At 33.4% G+C, this 21614-nt stretch overlaps 2 protein-coding genes across 3 annotated transcripts; both read right to left on the bottom strand.

Moving 5' to 3' along the window:
• Positions 1-14: 14 nt before the first annotated feature.
• Positions 15-9058, bottom strand: LOC129004631 (spermatogenesis-associated protein 17-like). Its single transcript, XM_054433178.1, has 7 exons — positions 8921-9058; positions 6820-6991; positions 5585-5752; positions 4231-4373; positions 2179-2296; positions 1515-1663; positions 15-211 (listed from the first exon to the last, which is right to left on the bottom strand). The coding sequence occupies exons 1-7, from the start codon at positions 8986-8988 to the stop codon at positions 106-108; spliced, it is 924 nt and encodes a 307-aa protein (XP_054289153.1). The 5' UTR covers positions 8989-9058; the 3' UTR covers positions 15-105.
• Positions 9059-9401: 343 nt separating this feature from the next.
• Positions 9402-21300, bottom strand: LOC129004630 (retinol dehydrogenase 14-like). 2 transcript variants are annotated; one of them, XM_054433176.1, is made up of 7 exons: positions 21237-21300; positions 15619-15736; positions 13869-13976; positions 13289-13462; positions 11364-11574; positions 10794-10995; positions 9402-9792 (listed from the first exon to the last, which is right to left on the bottom strand). In XM_054433176.1, the coding sequence occupies exons 2-7, from the start codon at positions 15713-15715 to the stop codon at positions 9610-9612; spliced, it is 975 nt and encodes a 324-aa protein (XP_054289151.1). In that variant the 5' UTR covers positions 15716-15736; positions 21237-21300; the 3' UTR covers positions 9402-9609. The 2 variants fall into 2 exon arrangements, with proteins under 2 accessions (XP_054289151.1, XP_054289152.1); XM_054433177.1 differs by lacking the exon at positions 21237-21300 and adding an exon at positions 21092-21116.
• Positions 21301-21614: the final 314 nt, after the last annotated feature.

The following is a 21614-nucleotide window of genomic DNA, read 5'->3' as shown; positions in this document are numbered from 1 at the left end:
ATTAAAAACAAAATTTTCATTTTGTTAAAGAGTAAAACAACAATTAATACGTTCCAAATACAAAAAAAGTATTTAATTCCAAATTAATTACATTTTTTAGAGTATTTAGTCTTTAAAGTTTTTTTGAGACTGATGAAGAGGGGGGCATTGGTAAGATTTGTTGTCCAGTTTAATGTTTGCATCCTTATGTCTGACTGGTCCAAACTGCATACTGAAACATAATTACATTTTGTGCTTGTAAATAAATTACTAGCTGTACCCGCATGCTTTGCCCCGTTTAACTTTATAAGTAGTATTCGCATGCCTCAATCATGTTCTGGTTGAAGTTCGTTCGCTACGCTCACTCACCTTTAGGTTGGAGCTCGTTCGCTGCGCTCACTTGCCTTCAGGTTGAAGTTCGTTCGCTACGCTCACTCACCTTTTGGTTGCAAATTAGCTGTTGTCATAAATTTAAAAAAAATATAGTGCTGCACCCTGTTGGTAATCCTTGTAACTTTAATGCTATTGAACATCATAGAACAGAACCAACTGGTTTAATTGAAACAGCTGTGAAAAATCATAAGGTTAACATGGGAAACTCCAGAGCCACTGGGGCGGAGCCCGAGAGTCCGATCAGAATAAAAACTACTTAGTTTTCCTATTTAATGCCCAAAGAATCAGTGTACCGAATTTCAGCCTCCTAGGTAAATGGGAAGTGGGAGAATTAGTGATGAGTCAGTGAGGGCTTTGCCTTTTATATATTTAGATAAACACACAAACAAATCACACATTAATTTACTACGAGGAAAATGTTGGGTGTATAACTGATCCTTAGAATTGACATTGACTTTGATGTCCGCCAATAGACTTCTAATCTAATCATGTTGTCAAATCTTAAACCTGTTCTGAAGTGTGTTTCATGCCTGGTTACAATTGTGTACTAAAAAAGCTCTTATTTTAGAGTATCGTAAGATAAACATAAATTTAAAAGATAACATGTTCATCAGGAGGGAAAGAATAGTTTACTAATATATTGTTGTGTCATCCAGCATGTCCAACCATGATTTTGCTTTAGATTAATTTTTATTACAGCCTCAGTCTTCAATATGTTAATATACGTATACCGGGCGTTTAAAAAGTCTGGACACCTCTTTGTCTTATTATCTTTTTAACCAAATTGGTTAGAAAATTCAAACTTTGCACAACTAGATAGGTATATGTATAAGTCAGTAACTACGGAGAGGACGTAATCCTATAGTTGTGTTCAGTTTTCAAGATTTTTAGCTTAATAAAGAATTTTGTGTTTTTAAAATTTTACTTGACATCTAATACTTCAAAAAATCATCTATACTCAATGGCCCATTCAAATTTGTCAATATTAAATAAAAGTATATTTTTTCTGTATGTATAAAATAAACTTACTATAAAGGGCTGTTAAGTTATTTTTAAAAATCTACTTTCTAAAGTTATTTTCGCCAAAGCTCCAAGAACTTGCACAGTTCCTGCTAGTGAAAGTGTTCTACAGCAGTACTCACGGGTGGTCCTGGATTGTCCTCAGTTTGCTGTGGATCTTCTCTCGCTGCTCGTGAACTCTCTCATCGTCCCGGTACTCACCAGTGGCCAGGCTGTATTTCCCAGGGTCATTGCGGTGTAGCCAAACCTCCTCACATTCCCTTAGTCTTCCCTGTATCACACAATAGTGTTAGTCTCTACTAAGAATGAAACACTAAAAATCAAGGAAAAGCCAACACACAGGCCTCAAGCTCATGTCAGCTTATATCAGAGATTTAACACTAAACATGTATAAATTGGTTTTGATAAGTCATTATAATTAATTTATATTTTTGTCTAACGTGTTTGGTTTTTTATGTCGGTGGAATATAGATATATTATTTCATTAATTAAAAAAGTACATTTTCAAAGTTCATTATTAAACTAAGTCCATTAAGGAACTACTGTTATGTTTTTATTAGCTTTCTCTATGCAAACGTAAACAATTTGGAAAATCAAAATAAATTAAGAATAGGAGTTGTGTGTTTTTAGTTTTGAGATATAGCAGAAGTGTGTTACTGTGTTTGAGGAAATAATTTTGTGAGTATTGTCTTGGCTAAACATCCAAGAAGACATTTTTGTTTAGTTCATAAACATATACTTTATGGTTTTTAAAACAATCGACCCTTAAGTTAAATACAACATTACCTTAAAAATTGTTGCTTCCGGATTTTTAGGCTTTTTTTGTTCAGCTTCTAAACGTTTTGTTTTCATGAAGTCTACAAATTTTACATTTGTCAATACTTTCTCTAAGTAGGAAAGTTCCCTGAAATCAAACCATGGAGTAGTAAATACTCGTTCAACCATCAAATTTAACCTATCAAAACAAAAGAAAACAAAAGATACAGTAGGGTTCTACAATCAACATTGTTAACAGCAATCCTAAAATAGTTATTTGTGTAACTAGTGAGCAAAGTGGCACTTTGCTGCACACGAGAGCAACGTTTACTGCACTTACGAATGATCTCGAGTGCAGCAAAGGCCTTTTGCACTCGTGTTACACATTATGTTTTTCCTACAGTCACTATAAAGCATATAAATAATTAGTCTTTCAAACACTATACAACACGTTTTTAGGTTCAGCTGGCAAAACAAATAGGTGCCCTAGAGAAAGTAGTCCGCGGTCCGTATCACTCCGCTATTTTTTCCTCGGCAAGCAATGTGCTCCGCGACTTGAGAATATAGTTCCGTATATTTTTGTAATTTGTAGTTGTTTCCGCGCCTAAAAAAATGCTTTAAAGGTATTTTCTTGTTTATTAAGATCGTAGGAATGTTTTAAAAACGTTTAAAAGAAAAGTCCAGAAAGTTCAGAAATACCGAAAAGAGAACATAAACTATAAACACGAAATGACAGGTTAAATCGTAGTTATAATATTCAATCAGCTACTCATAGTTTTATTATCTTTGAGTGTTGCCAACCTATTTCCAAGCGTACACGGATTACGTGCATAATAGAACCACACTGTTTTGTGTTGTTTCGTTGGAATCCTGATGTGCGCCAAAGTATAAACCGTACGACAAAGTATAAACCATACGACAAAGTATAAACCGTACGACAAAGTATAAACCGTACGACAAAGTATAAACTGTACGACAAAGTATAAACCGTACGACAAAGTATAAACCGTACGACAAAGTATAAACCGTACGACAAAGTATAAACCGTAAGACAAAGTATACATATGCAGCAATTAGCAGCCTTTTGTACTATAAACAGTACAAGGAAGCCAACTTTGTCGGGTGACTGTAGGAAAAACCTATTTATACAGTACTTTGATTAACAATTCAACTGTAATTAAATCCAGCAACTAACATCTCGTGCACCAAAATAATTTGGATGAAACTATGTGGGTTCATACTGATTATAGTTTTATTTTAGGCCAGACTAAGTATTTAACGATCTTAAAAATTTTACAAATAATTTGACAGAATATAAGCAGACAATTTTTAGTGTAGACAATAATTGACCTTTACTCATCCCTGTGAGATGAGTGTGTTAAATTACCATTAATTACTTATAGACCAAAAACATTTCAAATTTATTAGCCGTGGATTGCATACCCTTTTATTTTAATGGACTAAACATTGAAGAAAACTTATATGGATTTAAAATAACTGTCAGCAGAATCGTAAACGATCAGAATTGTATGAACTTTGGTGGGATTCACAGTCTTATCATCCCTGGAGGTATAATAAATCAGTTCAAGTATAGCTTAGTAGGGGAATGAAATTCTGAAGAAACATGTAACACCCTTTGTTACTTGATTGTTGGACTTGGAAAAATACTGTTGAGCGTTGTGAATCCAGACAAGTAAATTTCAAAAGGACCAAAATCAAAACCGATAACATAGATCTTATTTGACGGTGAACATGACACATATTTAATACAATATTATTAGCCTATCTTATCATTCACATAACAAACCACTGTGAATTTGTTTTAGAAGCAGTCTTCTTTCTTCTCCCTTCTGGTGTAACTTAGTCCCTAACAGTGCAGTTTTACTGTTTAGTGTTAAAATTGTGTTATGTGTGTGTTACCAAAGCTAATCTGGACGCTATCTACCAGGTAAGCTAGCTGATCTATCCTTCTGAATTTGTTTTGTATTTTTTTTCATTAAAAAATATCTTACAGTAAATTATATGTATTTTATCATGTTGAAAATGTGTTACATAAGTTGGGCCCAACTATGTGATACTCACTTAGTTCCGTGAATGCTGAAAATACCCTCTATCTGGTAGGTTCTCAACAAATGATGCACTCTGCGGCTAAGATAGTCAAACTTATCCTGACATTCCTTGTCCATGTCTCTTTGTATCATCGTCTTTGTCATCTCCTCATACTCCTTCATGGATTATTAGATTACATTATTTGAATTCTACTACAAAGACACATCAGAGTAGGCCTATGTCTATTAATATGAGGACGAGTGAATGAATGATGAATGATGAGGATGAATGAATAAGATGACAGCTTTGTTACTGATTAAGATCAGCTGGTTCTTAAACCAGGATCATCCATCAAAATATCAAGGACAGCTGGGTCCAGTTTTGAACCATTAAAAATATTTTGACTTTTTCTCAGGATCGAACCTGCAACCTTCTGATTACAAGGCGAGCGCTATATCCACTCAGCTTCTCAGATATAATATACAGAGTATATAACCCATACTGAGAACATATTGTCAGAGTAATGGCAGGTCTGCATAATGCGGCATTTGCCGAATCCTGAATATTTGACATTTGGCAAACTATTTGTGTTTATATTTTATATACATTTTTTTGCAAAATAAGCTGCCAATTTGAAACAAATGATAATAACCAAATTCTATAGGCCTATGCACCAAAATTTGTGTATTAAGCTTGAGAATTTTGAGATTTGTACTTAGTGAACCTCATTTTTTGAAACAACTGTATCTAAAAAAACATTCAAAATATGATCTGGTTATAACTTGGGATTGGTTTGGTTTAGAAGGAAAATTTTTATCTCATTATTGCAGGACCAACGATTTGTCTGAAATCAATACTGGACACTTTATATGATTCACCCTGTATATCTAAATCCAAACATAACTTGAGTCCAGTTCGCACAAAATCCTAGGTTAGATTCAGAATTGATTGGAAATGTTCAATATAAGGTATATGATTTCCTCCTCTCTCCAAAACTGGGAATGAATCAAAGAAAAGAAAATTTAACCAAAAATAGAGCTTAGTGAATAATTTTCAGTAATCAGAAATAATCAATTATAGACCCCAAGATTTTAAAATAGCATATTGTGTATCTCCAAATTAAATACTTGGGAAAGAGGTTTTTTTTACGGGCGGCTCTTGCGCAATTCTTCACAATAACTTTAGCTTCCAATTTGATATTAAGAAATCTCTTATCATAATGTTTTTCCCTTAAAACAATTTAATTTTAAAAAGGTATTAAATCTCAAATAAATTAATTATTGTGTAGTTGGAAGAACAAGATATACAGATTCAAGGCTTGGATTTCGTAAAGTATGGTCTCACTTGTACTTAAGTAGTATGGTACACTCATAATTGTATAACTAACCTTTGCCTTTTCCATAAATTCCTTGTTCATTTGTAGCGCTCCTTTGATATAGTCTTTGAGCTGGTTGTAGCTGAATACCCGAGTCCTAATAAAATGGCCTCTCCACACTTTCTGGATCTTTGTTGCCATGTTGTTATAATGCTCCCAGTACAGTTTGTGAACAGATTCCTTCCAACATGAATACAAACACTTTTAGAAGTATTTTGTAGAGCGGGAGGTTATAAAAAGTTGTTTTCATAAACTGCTTTTTTGAGGGCTTTCCTCAGTGAGAATGAAACAATTTTTATTTTAATTTTTATGGCAGGCTAAGTAATGTGTCTTATTAGTTGTCTAATATTCAGTATTTATCAGTGACGCTAACAGGATATTTCATCATACATTTCAGGTTCTAACTGTATTCAATACATAACTCTATGAAATAAATGTATGAATGTTTTAATTACGATTAGTCTCTTGGTCAGCCTTTTTATGTGTAGTAAAAGTGTTTTAAACCATGATTAACTTTACCTTTACTACTGTAGTAAAGTTGGATCATTTATAGACAACTTAGACAGTCATAATCGTACTAATCGATCGTGTATAATCGTACATAATCAAGTCATTGTAAATGCGACCAAATTAAAAAAAATTATTAACGGACGATTAATTTCGTTATGTCTTTGGGGGTTGTAGGGTGAGTCGGTGGCTCAGTTGGTAGCGTCACAGACTTCGGGCCCAAGGCAGTGATGTCCTGGGTTCGGATCCTGTTCACTGCCACAAACATTTTATCAGTACAGTTCACCTTCATACTGTACCTGCTCACCCCTTGCTTTGCTGGATAGGATACATTCCACACACAGATCTGTAGTCTATGAGTGTAATATATTCCCATTACCTGGCTTTTATAAACAATTATCTGAATCATCTGTGAAATGTTAATGTTTACATTTTGTGTATTTTTCTATGATTACTAAATTCAGTTTTGTTCTAACATTTTAAAGAATCATTTATTAGTTTTTAAAGTTAAATATGTTTTAATGAGTACTGGCAAATGCAATGTTAAAAGAAGCTGCCAACCTCTTTAAATTAAAAAAAAATCACTTGAGCTGTCAAGTTTTAAATTTTTACAGGATATTTTTGCTACAATCATTAAATTAAACCCACAGTTTAAAAATACTCTGTACTTGGTATTCTTGCCACATCAGTATAATGTAAAAATAGGGAAATTTGCTCAAAGTTCTTCTTATAGTAATTACCTTTAAAAGCCGCTCATAACCCTTCCGATCCACATGACCCCGCCAATACTTCTGTATTGTTGTGGCACAGCTGTGTAAATATTTCAGATGTTTCCTCACAAGGTAACCACGGTAACACTTCTGGATGGTTCTTGCAGCTTGATAGTCTTTAAAGACATTGGCCTGGGCAATCCTAAGGAGGTTTTTATATAAGGAAACCCCATTAAATTTACAAATACCTCTACAGTCTTTCCACAGTTAAGAATGAAAAAAAGTTATGTGAGGATTATTACGCATTTCCTTAATTTATTCGGAAATTGATCTTGGCTTATGGCTCAAATAAAATTATCTTCTAAATTATATTTCAAAATTTGTAACCACTTTAATTTTTAGCGAACAAAATAGGTGGTATTATGCAATTTTCTCACATTATAATTTCACATACATAATAAAAGTAAGAAAAAACAAAAAGGGGGGAAATTATAATAATAATAAAATAACTAATGGTGCTGCACGTAGCTGTGGCACGAGCGTCACTCGTAAGTCGGCGCCAATGGGTTAATACAATATTACTGTTTGATCAGTTGATAACATAAAAAGCTAACTCAGTGGAGTTTGAGTACATTTATCCATTTGTGTGTGTTGTTTTTAAATGTTTATCAAGTGTTTAAAATTTGATGACCTTCGTGATGGTTGATGGCTCCATATAGGAGCTGAAACTAGTGCAGTTGTTTTTGCAATTATATGGATTATGGACCGGGTATCAAACCTTTTCAAATATTATTCGGCAATTCAGAGGCTTACAACTAATTCATTAATATGGTAAATAACTAATGTGTTAAGGGAAGACATAAAGGAAATGTACTCTTGAATAGCGCATACCTGTTTACAATAAAGTAAACAAGAGGTCATCCAGTGGTCGAAAACTCGACCAAAAATATGTAATGAAGAATTTTTTAGCTAGAATCCGTTAAGGTATGGTGGAATATCTTTGAGGATGAACCTTTTTGGCTGTAGTGAGTGTAAACATGTGTTCATACATGTAAATTTGTAGGTTGAATAAATACAAATAGACTGGCATGTTAATTAATTTAGTATATTTTGTCTTAATTTATTAGAAAACATCAAGTACTTGGTATACTGCATTTGTAAACCAAACTCGAATCTTGCTTCCTTTGCCTATCGTATAACATTATCCTGTTCGGTTGGCCAACTTATCTGATTGCATTAGTGAATTAGGCCTATTAGCAATACAATTTTAGCTATTAATTATAATTTAAATGGGTCAAAACGTTAGTCTATAAAGGCTTATCTCGTCATGTCAAGAGTATTTAATTCTAGTCCCCAACTTGAAACCCTTAAAAGGTGGGTCTATTTTTATATGTTAGACTAAGAGATTTCCAAACGATCCCAATCACAGCAACTTTATTCATTTTAATTTGGAATTATGAATCACGTCTCTATTTCACAGTATCAATATTGTCTAATGGCCAAGTGATTTTATAAAAGTAGAGTAAGTGTATTTTAAACCAATTCCAAGAATAAATACCAGTGTGTTGGATTTGATTTAACATTAAAATTTGACACGTATGAACACATGATCGCACTACAACCAAAAAGGCCCATCTTCAAAAATATTCCACCACACCTTAAGCTAAAAAAATCTAACTGTACAGACTAATTCTCTATTTTCACCCCACGCTGTAAATAAAACATTTGATTGGAATTTGTTTGGATTTTCTGTTTATACCTATGTTGTTGTTATTTCGTTACCATCATTGCAACCCATAAGACCCTTGTTAATTTTTTGAAGCTTTCAAATTCATTTTTTGTGCTTATTGAGCCTATTTTAATTTATAAAGGGATTCTGCACATCTACAGGCAAATATCTTTCTAACAGTATGCGTAGATTTTCTCTGCGATGCACACAAGCTGAGAAATAAGGTTTTAAAGAAACATGCTTGCCTATTAATATATAGATAGATACTTGGTCAATCTACTTGTCAGTAAATACAGTAGGAAATTTAAATAAAAATGATACGATTATTTAGTTTAAATTGTTAATACCACTGCAACTCTTACTTATTTACTACTTATTACTTAAACTTAATGCAACACTTACTTGTGTCGTTGAACAATATCATCAAATAGATTGTTTGCATCCTTGATGTAGTGCTCAATACATGCCATTTTTAAAATTTATATTTAAAAGTACTCAAGAGGAATACATTTCCTTAACCTAATAGGTTCAGCTTTTGACATTTAGTTTCTTATGTCTTTACTGACATACAGCTGTTATAGTCAATGTAGATAGAGGCCAGTTTTTGTAGTCTCCTTTGAATAAAATTGTGTAGAGTGTAGAGTTTGACGCCATTCCATGTACTGATTTATGTACAATATGAAATAAAGACGATTTGATTTGATTTGACTTGATTTGAGAGTGTATTTGTATTTCTGCCCAGTATTTGAAGAGTGTATTTGTTTGACCTATTTGTAATTTCTTGTTATCTCACCAACTGTAGGGAACACTACACCTATCTAAACCAAATTGATTAATACGAAGAGACCCGTGCTCAAATTGGGGATTTTAATGAGACACAAAGTTAAAAAAATTAATTTTATTAAAAATAAAGTGTTAACAATATGACACTGTTTTATAACCTGGTAAATATTACTTTAATTTAATTTTTTTTTTGTATTTACCATATGACACTGTTTTATACAACCTGATAAATATTACTTAATAAATATTATTTTATACACTATGGCACATGGCTGCTAATATATAAAACCTAATAACTTGTATCCAAATTAAAATTGGCCTGCAAACAACGTAATGTTTAAAGATTTCTTGGACTCTTCAAAAAGTCTTGATTGTTCTGTGACGTCTCTTGCAAGACATGAAGGAGTTTGTGGTCTGCAGTTGCCGATGTACTCTCCGCCTCTGCCGTACAAACTGGTGTAAACAATCGGCTTGGCTCCTTGTGCAGGAGTCTACAATATACAAGACAGCTGATCATAAAGTAATCCTTTCTTCCGATGAAAATAAACCTCATTGATTAAAAAATATTGGCAGTTTTATAGTTGTAGTACAATATAAAATAACAATACCAACATAACAGTATCTAAAAAGATAAATAGGCCTACATTAAGAAGGAAAATAGTTAAATGATTTATTGTTGTAAAAAAAGAAAATTCATAACATATTGTGACATGATTCATATTGTACAGTTAATCTTACTTCTTACTAATATTATAAATGTGAAAGTTTGTGTGTTTGTTTGTTTGAAGTTCAATCACGCATTAACTACTGGACGGATTCGGCTGAAATTTGGCATGATGATAGCTCACATTCCCGATTAACATATAGGCATATTCTTATCTTAAAAATCCTTTCGGGCTCCGCCCCAGTGGCTCTGTAGTTCCCCATTTTAACCTTATGAGTATTCATGTTGAAAGCGAATTAAAGGATTTAGTCGGCTGTTTTAACTAAAAAGTTGGTTCTATGATATGTAAAAGCATTAAAAAGTTATACGATTTACTAACAGGGTGCAGCACAATATTTTTTTGCATTTATGAAAACAGCTAATTAAAAAAAAGCTTTAACTAAGCAGCAACAAAAAACTGTGATACACAATGAGAACTGTCAAAGTAGGATGGTTTACAGTTATGTTTATGTTTTTAATTTCATTTCAAATAATTTGTGAATTTTTGATAATTTATTTTTCTCTATTGTTTAGGTGAAGTTGTAGAGCATTATGGCTATGGTAGATGTGTAATACTATAGGGTAGGCCTACCGTAAATTTAAAGAAGCAAATTTTATCATACTGTGTCCTCCCCCATTGAAAACGCAAAGCTTGAGTATAACTGCAATAAGCATTTTATACTTATATGCCAACCCCGTACGAATGACAGGTACTCTGCTAGTGATTAATAAATAAATTGTAAAATCACACTAACTCAAACATAGCTTATGGTCTTAACCTATCCTCACCTTGAAAAATAATCGTGTAACAAAAGGAAAATATGTTTTCAAAACAGAGCCATCAAATATTTCAGTGTTTACAATTCCAGGATGAGCAGCTACAACTTCCACGGATGACTTAATAGATGAAAGTTTGCTGTTGAGATAGATCGTAAACATGACCTGGGCCAACTTAGATCTTCCGTAAGCTGTCATTCCGTTGTAGGTGTCTCTGTAAAAAAGCATAAGTTAACATTAACAAATTTGTTAGAACTTCTTAAAAGTTCTTTTGTGTCCTTTTTTGGACCACATAAGTCAATGTTTTCTGTTATTCATCCATATTTTCTCAGTCCTATTTTTTTTATTTGTTCTGATACAGTATTAATTATTTCTTTTAATTTGTTATATGTCTATGTATTACAATACACAAATCTGACTCGCCACCGTCGTTGCTCTACTATGTGCATGTGAATAACCCCAGCATCGGGGGTGGGAAAACTCTCACCTACACGCTAGCCTCGCTGCTCCACTATGTTTTTACCTGTAGGCTATGAAACATAAACATAACCAAAACCTTTTCTACGCAGTTAATGTACCTACTTGTTATTTATATCCTCATAATCCATGTTTAGGGGCGTCTTGTGTTCCAATGATGAGACATTAACCACCCGAGGTATACAGTCCTGGGAGACGGAGTTATGCAGAATTGGCAGCAGTAAGTGACACAGCAGGAAGTGAGACAGGTAGTTAACTTGCCACTGAGCCTCAAACCCATCCTCAGTCTCCTCGTAGTCCGACAAGATTATGCCAGCTGGAATTGACACATTAAATATACATTTTAAAATACATAGGCCTAACAGTTACTGAAAACACAATTTCAAATTTAAATATTTTTATTTGTGGATAACTGCAGCTTGATTAATGCTTAGAATTGTTTATAGGAAAGAACAAAAATGTTTTATTTTCACTAATTTATTGAGTCTTAGGCAGATTGTACACGGGGAAGAACAGAGTATTGTGCAGCAAAATTTGTGTTTGTGTATTTTGTAGTTTGTGTAAATTGCTTTAAATAGAAATAGAAACTAAATTATTTGGAATTAGGGATGGACGAGATTGGATTTTTAGTTCGAGACGAGACGAGACGAGATTTTTTATTTCTCATAAAATTTCGAGACGAGATCGAGACGAGATTTCTCTTCTCATACACAACGGGAAATGCATGTTTGAAATTTTTACCTGATTTTGTAACATTGTTAGATGACTGTTTAAATACAAAAATAATGATAATAGGCAAGAATATTTACAATCTTTTATTAAATAGCATCAGCATAATATTTTTTTATTAATCACGCCTAACTTATTAAAAATGCCTACGATTAGGAAACATGGTGATATGAGTTAGGATAGAGTTCAACTTAACCTAAAATAAAATAAATCATAAAATAAAAGCAATATTAATTTTTATAAAATAGTTACTTGTTTTGACTTTTTTATAGTAATAAAAGATTCCTCACACTGCTTACACTTAACAAAACTTCTCAAATGTTATTAAAGTAATATTATTAAAATAATTAAAGTAATATTTACATTAAAAGAATTAATTAAATAAGAACGCCTTCGAAAAGGAAACGCAACTACAACACGCTCCTGTATTGCGGGTATTGCATTGACTTTCTGCAGGCGTTTTTAATTTTTTTTAAATTTTTTTTTTTATTCACGTCTCGATAAAAATCTCGGCCAAAAAGAAATCTCGTCTCGTGTAACAAGATTGACAATTTCCCGAAAATTTCCCGAAATTTCGAGACTTGACCATCCCTATTTGGAATACAATATTGACAATTAATTTATGAACAAAATAGTTGTCCCAAAACAGTGTGAGAAGAATGCAAAAAAAGCTCAGAAAGCTGTAGGCCTACTAGATATTATGGTATTGGTAAGAAATATGTGGCTTGGTTGTTGGCAACACAGATTGAGCAGTTTCACGTGTAGTACTTTGGCTGTGTAGGTTGTGGGCGGACACTTTTGGTCTTGTTGTCATGGTTTGTACTCAAACCATTTCAGTAGCGTACATGGTTTGGGCCTGACAACAATAAGGTTTGTAGTGGGTGTGTAATTCCAAAACAACAACAAGTTACTGATTAGGCAAGGAGATTTCCAGTAGCGGCTTTTTATTCCACACGACACTGTTCCTAGCAAAACACAATTCAATCGTTGGTCAAAAGCGGTAAATAGTAAAACTCTTAAAACTAAGAAACGACAAAGGTTAGTGAGAATACGGGTGTAGTGAGTGTAAAAATGTAAGAATGTGAAGGTGGGAGATAATAAGCAAAATAAAACTATAGTCATGACAATGAGGGGATAGGAAAAATGTGTTAAATGACAAAAAATTGGCTGATACATTTGTTTTTACTTTCAAAGCCCAATGCAAGATTATTTAAGCAATAAGCTGTAACTTGCATTCTAAATTTTTAAGTAAAAATACGTCAGCCACACAAGTCATAATTGAACGTCTTATCATACGGTACCATTGTTTATAAGAAGGTCTATAGACGTTGTTTCCTTGAGTACTTCTTCAGCGAAGCTTCTTACAGAAGATAGTGATTTTAAATCGAGGCTTTTCACTGTGACTCTTCCACATGTTATTCCTTGATTTCGAATATCACTTGCAAACTTCTTTCCATCCTCGGTCCTTCTACAGCCTGTGAAAAATATCACACTTTTAATCAGAAACCAGTTAGACAATTCAAAAGGTATAATTTTACTACTGGTATAAAATAGTAAGATAATCTAAAATAAAACTACAATCTTAAAAACCCATCCAGTTCCACTAGAGATTTATATTTATATTTAAGGCATTTTATTGCTATCTACCTGTGTTAAAATGTAATAGCCCAGGTAAAGAATTTACATCCTAAAAATGGTGTGAATATTTTGTAGTTTTGTTAATTAGCTGGGGTCTGGACCCGTGCCAGGTAGACAGGAGACATGTTCCATCATACAAACTATAATTTTATTCTTTAAGTACAGTTTGAGTACATTTAAGTACAAATCAGGTGTGGCAGTTGATTCAATTTTCTAAAGGGTGGAAAGATGAAGGTACATTACCCAAAATGACGTGAAACCCAGCGGAAAGTAAATCCCTGGTGACAAAAGCTCCAATTCCTCTATGTCCTCCAGTAATCACAGCTATCTTGCCTTCATGATTACCAAGTTCTGTCACAAAAAATGTGTACAGAATGTCAGTGAATAAAGAAAACCAGTATCAACTATGAGTCCTAATTGACTACAAGTAGAAGTAGGCTATAATAGTGTATCACCTTATTTGAAGCGGCTGAAGAGTAAAGGTGCTGGCCAACCGGTAATGATGAAAAAAATTATCACAGCTAACTAAAATAACATTGATTTAGAAGAATTGAGAAGTAGCCTACTATGGGTAAGGTGACCATATTTCTGGACTATCAAAACGGGACATCACTAACCGGGGGGCCTGGGGGGTATGTAATACCCCCCATGTCAGAAGGGGGGTCCGGAAAAATTTGTAAATGTCATGTATTTTAGTAAGTTTTAAGGCAATCTAGGTATTAAATTTGTGAGTGGTAAATAGCCCTTTTGCAGCCTTTTTTAAGGAAGAAAAGAGTTCTTCAATGAGTTTTATAAGACTTAATGACAGGAATTCAGCAATTAAAACTATTATATCAATAAAAAAAAGCTTCACGCCTATTAATATTTTTTTGTCTTTTTTATTTCCCTGTAAAAGGGTTTGGCTATCTTAACTGCTATAATTGTACTTTGTAATATGGAGTAGGAAAAAACTTATATAAATCGAGTTTAACAGCTTACACCAATGAAATCATATTTTATTCAGTGACAATTTTCGTCAAGAATTTTCAAGGATTTGGTGAAATTACGGCACTGGATGCTGTCGATGCCGATGCTATCCAGTCCATGCTGCAATCCAGTATTATACCGAGCGAATTATGAAGAAAACTTTGGTCAAAATTATTACAATCTTTCATATTTTTAAACTCCAAAAGTAAAGAATTTTTAAGTTTGTGTCAAATAACATAATTGATTGCAATTATTAAGAAATATTCCATACATAAAAGTGCAACCGGGACCAAAGGTTGATAAAACGGGACAAATAAGCGTCCCGAGAGGATTTGTCGGGACAACCAAAACAAACAACAAACAAACAAACACACACAAACAATTAACACACAATTAAAACGGGACGTCTGGTCACTTTAAATGAGGTAAAAAATAGCAACAAAACGCTTACTAACCGCATGTGACTCATGTTTCCAAGCTAATGTATAAGTTAGAGGTTAAGAATGTAACATCAGAGCACAAGAGCCTAGGTTATTAGGATTTTCTAACTTAGAAGTTAAAACTTATGCATTATGGTGTTTGGATCGGAATTATATTTTATAAATTCAGATTAACTAACTCAATATTAGCTCAACCAAGTGCCATTATAATATAGTTAAGTAGAAGTAGGAAGTTAGGTAGGCCTAACTTATAAAAATTTTTTGTAATTTAGAAAATCCTTTGGTCTTACAACCCGTCCCGATTCTGTCGGGACAGTCCCGACTTCGGTCCAGTATGCCAGTCTTTATGTCTATGTTACTCCGGGGGAACCAAAGGTGGCAACCCTGCTTCCAACAGAGAATATATAGAATATACCAAATTGCTTTTTAAAACTTTCTATTTATAAGTTATATATATTTTTAATAAAATTAGGAGTATAAAGTTTAATGGTAATTAACTTAACTTAAGTGTTAGGGTGAATTGGCTATGATATTTTGATATGGCCAAAAGTATCTATGATATTTTGAAGAAAATATACAAAACTTACCGAAATTGCATCTTCTAGCTGTAAGGTTGTCTTCCAAAACATAATATGGACCAAACAAATAAAAATGCAAAAAATTGTTAAATTTTTGTGAATCCATTGGTTAACTTCAATAATCAACCTGAAAAAAATGGATATTAGTTAACCCTCGAGCAGGCGCTTCACCAGTAAAACAGGAGCGGGCGCATGCGGATTTTTATCCTGCAACACTAAATAGCACAAATTTAACCCATTTTACTTGTTGTTATAACGCCATATTGTATAATGTCGAATAACTTAATTAGGAACCAAATTTCATAATTAATAGGTAACATTAACTGTTCAACTAAATATGAGTTCAAATCAACATATTTTGAGTAATTTTCTAGTATACAGTAACTTATTTAAAGGTATCACCTTTGACTATCACTGTCGGTGTTTCAAGATGGGGCGTGTGCGGAGTTTTGTTCCACATTAATGCAATTATACATATATATGCAAACAAAACATATCTATATCTATAAAAGAGGAAGTATGTATGAATGTACCCCTCCGAAACCGGATGTATGTTGTCTATGGACTCCGAAACACAATGTTTTGTAGGTTTGAATAATCACAACATGCTGTATTAGTCATAATTTGAAATCGTGCCATACTGTTTCCACAGAATGCAGCACAGAGAACTATTTTACTTTTGGATAGGTCCAAAAATATTAAAACCCAATTGTAGCACACCTGTGCACTCAACAACGTTTAAATTCTCCACTATTTAATATGTAAACATAAAAAGTAAAAACCTTTAACCAAGTATTATAAACAATAAAAGGGATGGCAATGCCTTAATATTTTTATCTTTTGTATGAATCCCAAAGTACCCATGAACTTTTGAGAAAACTACAAGTCACTCCCCTATAAACCATATACTTCAAATGTTCGTCAAGACGAGAAACCTTGTACTAAACTATCCATTATTTCATAAATTGCCCTTTAAGGTCGTAATTATACCTCAGCTGTACAATTTATTTGTTTGTTATTTTTTCAATTCATTACCTTATTAAAATCAGGTGTGATTAAGTTTGAATTACTGTATTCTGTTTTGTTTATTTCAGCTAAACTTTACCAATCAATATAGTTTTATACCAAAGATTACATATGCTACGCAAAATAGATATTGCAGCCAAGCCATTTTTGTGCAATTTCCATGCGAAGCCTAGCGAATGTCTTCACAACCTAAGACTTCATTGCCGACATGACCAGCTGTTATTTATGTATTTTTTGTTGTTGTTTATTGTTATGGTTAACCTTTATTTTGTGGTTGCTTAATGTAAATAACACGAGGTTTATTAGAAGATGGATTAGCAAGAGTGAAGAAGTGTTAGTACCTATTATGTGTAGTGAATTACAATCGTATTATGATGTGGATATTTTCATGAACCCAATACCAGGTATTAAGACAAGTGTATGTGATAAATGGCAAACGGCAATCAAAAAACGGAAAGGCCTTCCCAACACTGCTTTACATTCACGTTTATAGTGTACAAAGTATTCGACCTATTGTTTAATATAATGTTTAAAACAGGCCATACACAATTGGGATGTCGGGTCAATCGGGTCAGTTCACTTTCGTGTGATTGCGAGAGTGTGACTGACCTCCAGTTTCCAACCTAAATATCGTGTTTACATGGTAAAGATAACCACTTTAATTTATGTACAACTAAGGTTCTGCTGTTGTTAAGACTATGTGTTCTTAAATTTATTTTATAAAGTCGTCAGTTGAAAGATTTGTTATATACAACGATCTAAATTTAAAATCTATATTTTATATCTTATGCTCTACATTTTCTTCAAAGCTCAGTTGCAAACGGCACTTACAAAACACCAATAATGTGATGAGATAATACGTAGTTTGAAAACAAAAACACTGATCGTGTAGATAAATGTTCTTCCTACAAACTATGTTTAAAAAGGTCAAGTAGCCAGTGAATGGTTAGGTAGTTGTTGACTAACCATACATTCCTCATCGTGAGTTAGTAGCAAGATATTGCGTGAGTCTAGAAATCCGGAAGCAAACTTTGTGTATAAAAATTTTGAAAGCAGAAAAGTGAGAAAAGTCGACGAACTTACAAACAGTCACTAATTATTAAAACTTGTAAGAATTATAAATTTCTAAATTGTTAGGTGTTCTCTAAATGTACGTTAAAATTCAATGCAGAGAAACTAGTATAACATCGTAAGCTTATGAGTTATCATATCACTGTGACTGCAACTTTTGAAGATTTTTATTAATTCATGTTTATATCAGTAAACCTTTAGTATCCTTTAGCTCTTTGTTACGTGGTCACTTTAATTTTGAAGTAAATAACTGCCATTTTTGTAGAAAGATACAGTTATGGTACATTGACAGCTGTGTGCTTTCAAACTAGAGATACGATGACCGACGGGTTGGCGAGCACGTTGCGTACAGGCAAGTTAATCCCGAGCACGCGAACATTGCCGAACTCACCCGAACTTGAATGGTAATGCAGATCGAGACTTGACACAGCGCCTCTGTTGAGGGACCACCCGACTACGTGAAGGTGGCCCCATCCAAAAACGACTTAGCACAAAATTGCCGTAAGGTGCTATATCTATTTTGCGTAGCATATGTAATCTTTGTTAATACCTATGAATTAAAACAGGGTGAAGCCCGTGAGTAACAGCTAGTTTGATAATAATTATTAATTAAATAATACAATTTAAACTTGTTAACATTTTTGTATGAATAAAATAACACACATTTTGAAAAATTGTACGTGTAATAAAAAAATAAATAATAAAACATCAATCGTGAAGTTTGGTTATGTTTACTCAAAAATTGATACTATACATTTAACAATACCCCCGCCGCAGCAAACCTGCAGACTAAGCGAATTTCCATTTGCCTGATTGGATTTACACTAAAAGGTCTCCTTAAAAATATCACATTTATTCCCTACTAGCTGTACCCGCGGGCTTTGCCCCGTTTTACTTCATAAGTGAGCTCGTTCGCATGGCTTAATCACGTCCTGGTTAAAGTTTGTTCGCTACGCTCACTCACCTTTAGGTTGGAGCTCGTTCGCTGCGCTCACTTGCCTTGAGATTAGCTCGTCCGCTACGCTAACTCGCCTCCAGGTTGAAGTTCGTTCGCTACGCTCACTAACCTTTTGGTTGCAAATTAGCTGTTGTCATAAATAAAAAAAAAAAAATAGTGCTGCACCCTGTTGGTAATCCTCGTATCTTTAATGCTATTGCACATCATAGAACAGAACCAACTTGTTTAATTGAAACAGCTGTTAAGATTCATTAATTCCATTAAAATATGAGTTCTCATATTAACATGGGAAACTCCAGAGCCACTGGGGCGGAGCCCGAGAGTCCGATCAGAATAAAAACAACTTAGTTTTCCTATTTAATGCCTAAAGAATCAGTGTACCAAATTTCAGCCTCCTAGGTAAATGGGAAGTGGGAGAATTAGTGATGAGTGAGTCAGTCAGTCAGTCAGTGGGGGCTTTGCCTTTTATATATATAGATTTAAATAACATTAGTTTAACAAGTACTTAGGTTTGCTGCAACAAGGTGGGTAAAAAGGTGTTTTTTTGTAAAATGTTAGGCCTAATAGTTTAGTATGAAATGAATGCATTTTCTAAATTTGATCAAAATATGATCATAAACAAGCAAATTACAACATTTTACAATATTCTCCATAAGAATAACATGGGAATATTAAATTTACAGTTTTTTTTTAATTTTTCCTGTAACCATTATTAGGGGCATAATAACGCTTCAATATACTAAATTATTTGTTTTTTTAAGCTCTACAAAATGGTTTGGAAAGAAAATGCTAAATTTTAAGTTTTTAGGGTCAAAAATGGGAAAAACCAATTTTCGCCCCATAAAACCCCCCATAAACCTCTGTTCCCATAGTCCGATTATGCTGGTTCGCGAACTCGTTCGAATAAACGTAGGTTTACACGTTTGTACCAAATTTCATCAAAATCGGATGATCTTTGCTCGAGTTATCGCGCTAACGGACACATATATAAATATATAAATAGGCTATATATATATATATAAATATATAGAATAGCCTACATAGAGTTTGTAGGTAGATGTGAACATAGCAAAATGTCTAAATACAATTATTCTTTCCTGTATCAACAGTAGTTATTTTCTTTAATTTCAACATGGTTGTATACCTATATATGAATTTGAATGGATGGTGTTTTTGGTCTCTAGGGACCTCAAAACGAAAAAGTAAATCGGTCCCGGGTCTAGGTCTTACAATGAGTACTACGGTAATAGCCTATTCCCTATAGGGGAAATTCGCTGAAAATGAAACGTACCGTAATATAAGTTGAAGTATATATAAAATGAAAATTGAAAACTAGATTTCTGTCCCAACTAAAAATGAGTAATGCCCTAATCAAAATCTCGTTTTGGTTGTATTTCTTCTATTCTTTCTTCCCTTTCGACACTATCAAGCACTCCTCATAATTTTTCAGCCTATTCTAATAAATCCATAGTGGTATCAGTCTAATATAAAACAGAAACACCAAATAGATACTTCACTTACAGACACAACTAAAATAGTCACCTCTAACACAGAAGAGCGCACTATGAAATAAACTCTGTGCTAAGCACGTGCAGAAAATCTCAGCAAACTGACACCGTGTCACTGAAATGCAACTGAAAACCAAATAGGGAGGAATTTGGGGGTAGAAATCGCTTAGGGGTATTCCCAGGATGAGGTGTGTGAAAGTATGGAGCCGGACAAGACTGCCGACACCCATTATGCATATTTATTTATTTTTACAAAAACTACAAGTGCGGAGGAAAACTCCACAAGCCCCCGCTCGAGGGCTAAAGAAAAAAACCTCAAATTCTAAATTTGCCTCAAGCTTTCCAGCTAACTAGAAGCAACAATCAATATTAGCTTAACAATTAAATAATGAAATAGCTAGAAACAAAAAACCCTAGGTCTGGTGTTGGTCGATTATCGACCACTAAAATGTGAGTCAAAAAACCCTAGGTCTGGTGTTGGTCGATTATCGACCACTAAAATGTGAGTTCTCAGTTAACTAATTGTTTGTTTTTAAATTTTTTAGAATAAGGTCCAAAATGTGAAAAATATAACTTAGGTTAAATTGCAGCAAGAAAGTTTCACGGAAATTTGTAAAAAATTTGCCTAGCCTAACAACCCTATATGACAACTATAGAATTTGCCAAATACATCAAGAATAACCACGAGAATAACTGATGTAGGCTAGAGATCGATAAAAATAAAAATCAATGAAGAGCAGTTATCAATAATTTACACACAAAGGTGAAGGCGTGAAATTAAAGGAATATCCTAAGTTACTGTTATAACTTACTAAGGTAGATTAGATTCTAGATTTTAACCAAAATATTGTACTGTAAGGGTAAAAAGAACTGTTACTGAATTAGCTTAAAAATTTTAAACAATAACTTATATACCTACAATTTTGTTAGAATTAGTGTTGTTAAATTTTGTTGTATCGTCTAAGTAGTAAGTTAAGCTGAGAAGAGATTAGAGGTTAAGACTTAAAGCTTCATTACCATTGGTGATAATAAACGATAAAGTGATAAGATAACAAACCACTTACAACTTTGTGTTGTGTAGAATGAGTGAATGAGTAGTACAGTAAACAGTAAACGAGTAAACCAAAGTGAAGGAAGAGAAGAACAAAAGAGTAAACAAGCGTCTAGGCAGCCACTAGCCAGTGCAACTCCGAGGATCGTGGATCAGAACACCCACCACTACCGCATGCACAATTTGTTTTTCAGGATTAATTTTGCCTCAGGATTAACAGTGTCATTTAGAGGCTTCTGATTGACTATAATGAAGGTTTACTAATTGAAAAATTAGTTTTGTTCATAGAATAAAATTATAAATGCCTCAAATTCAATTTTATATTTTTTAATTGTGAAATTAAATCGTCATAACCTAACCAAACCAACCAAACGTGCTGACAATGAAAAAA

This window comes from Macrosteles quadrilineatus, unplaced genomic scaffold (assembly GCF_028750875.1).
Source record: "Macrosteles quadrilineatus isolate MER2022 unplaced genomic scaffold, UCM_ALF_1.0 Scaffold_10__1_contigs__length_6754688, whole genome shotgun sequence".
Classification (NCBI taxonomy): Eukaryota; Metazoa; Arthropoda; class Insecta; order Hemiptera; family Cicadellidae; genus Macrosteles; species Macrosteles quadrilineatus.
This window is presented reverse-complemented; position numbering and strand designations above follow the sequence as displayed.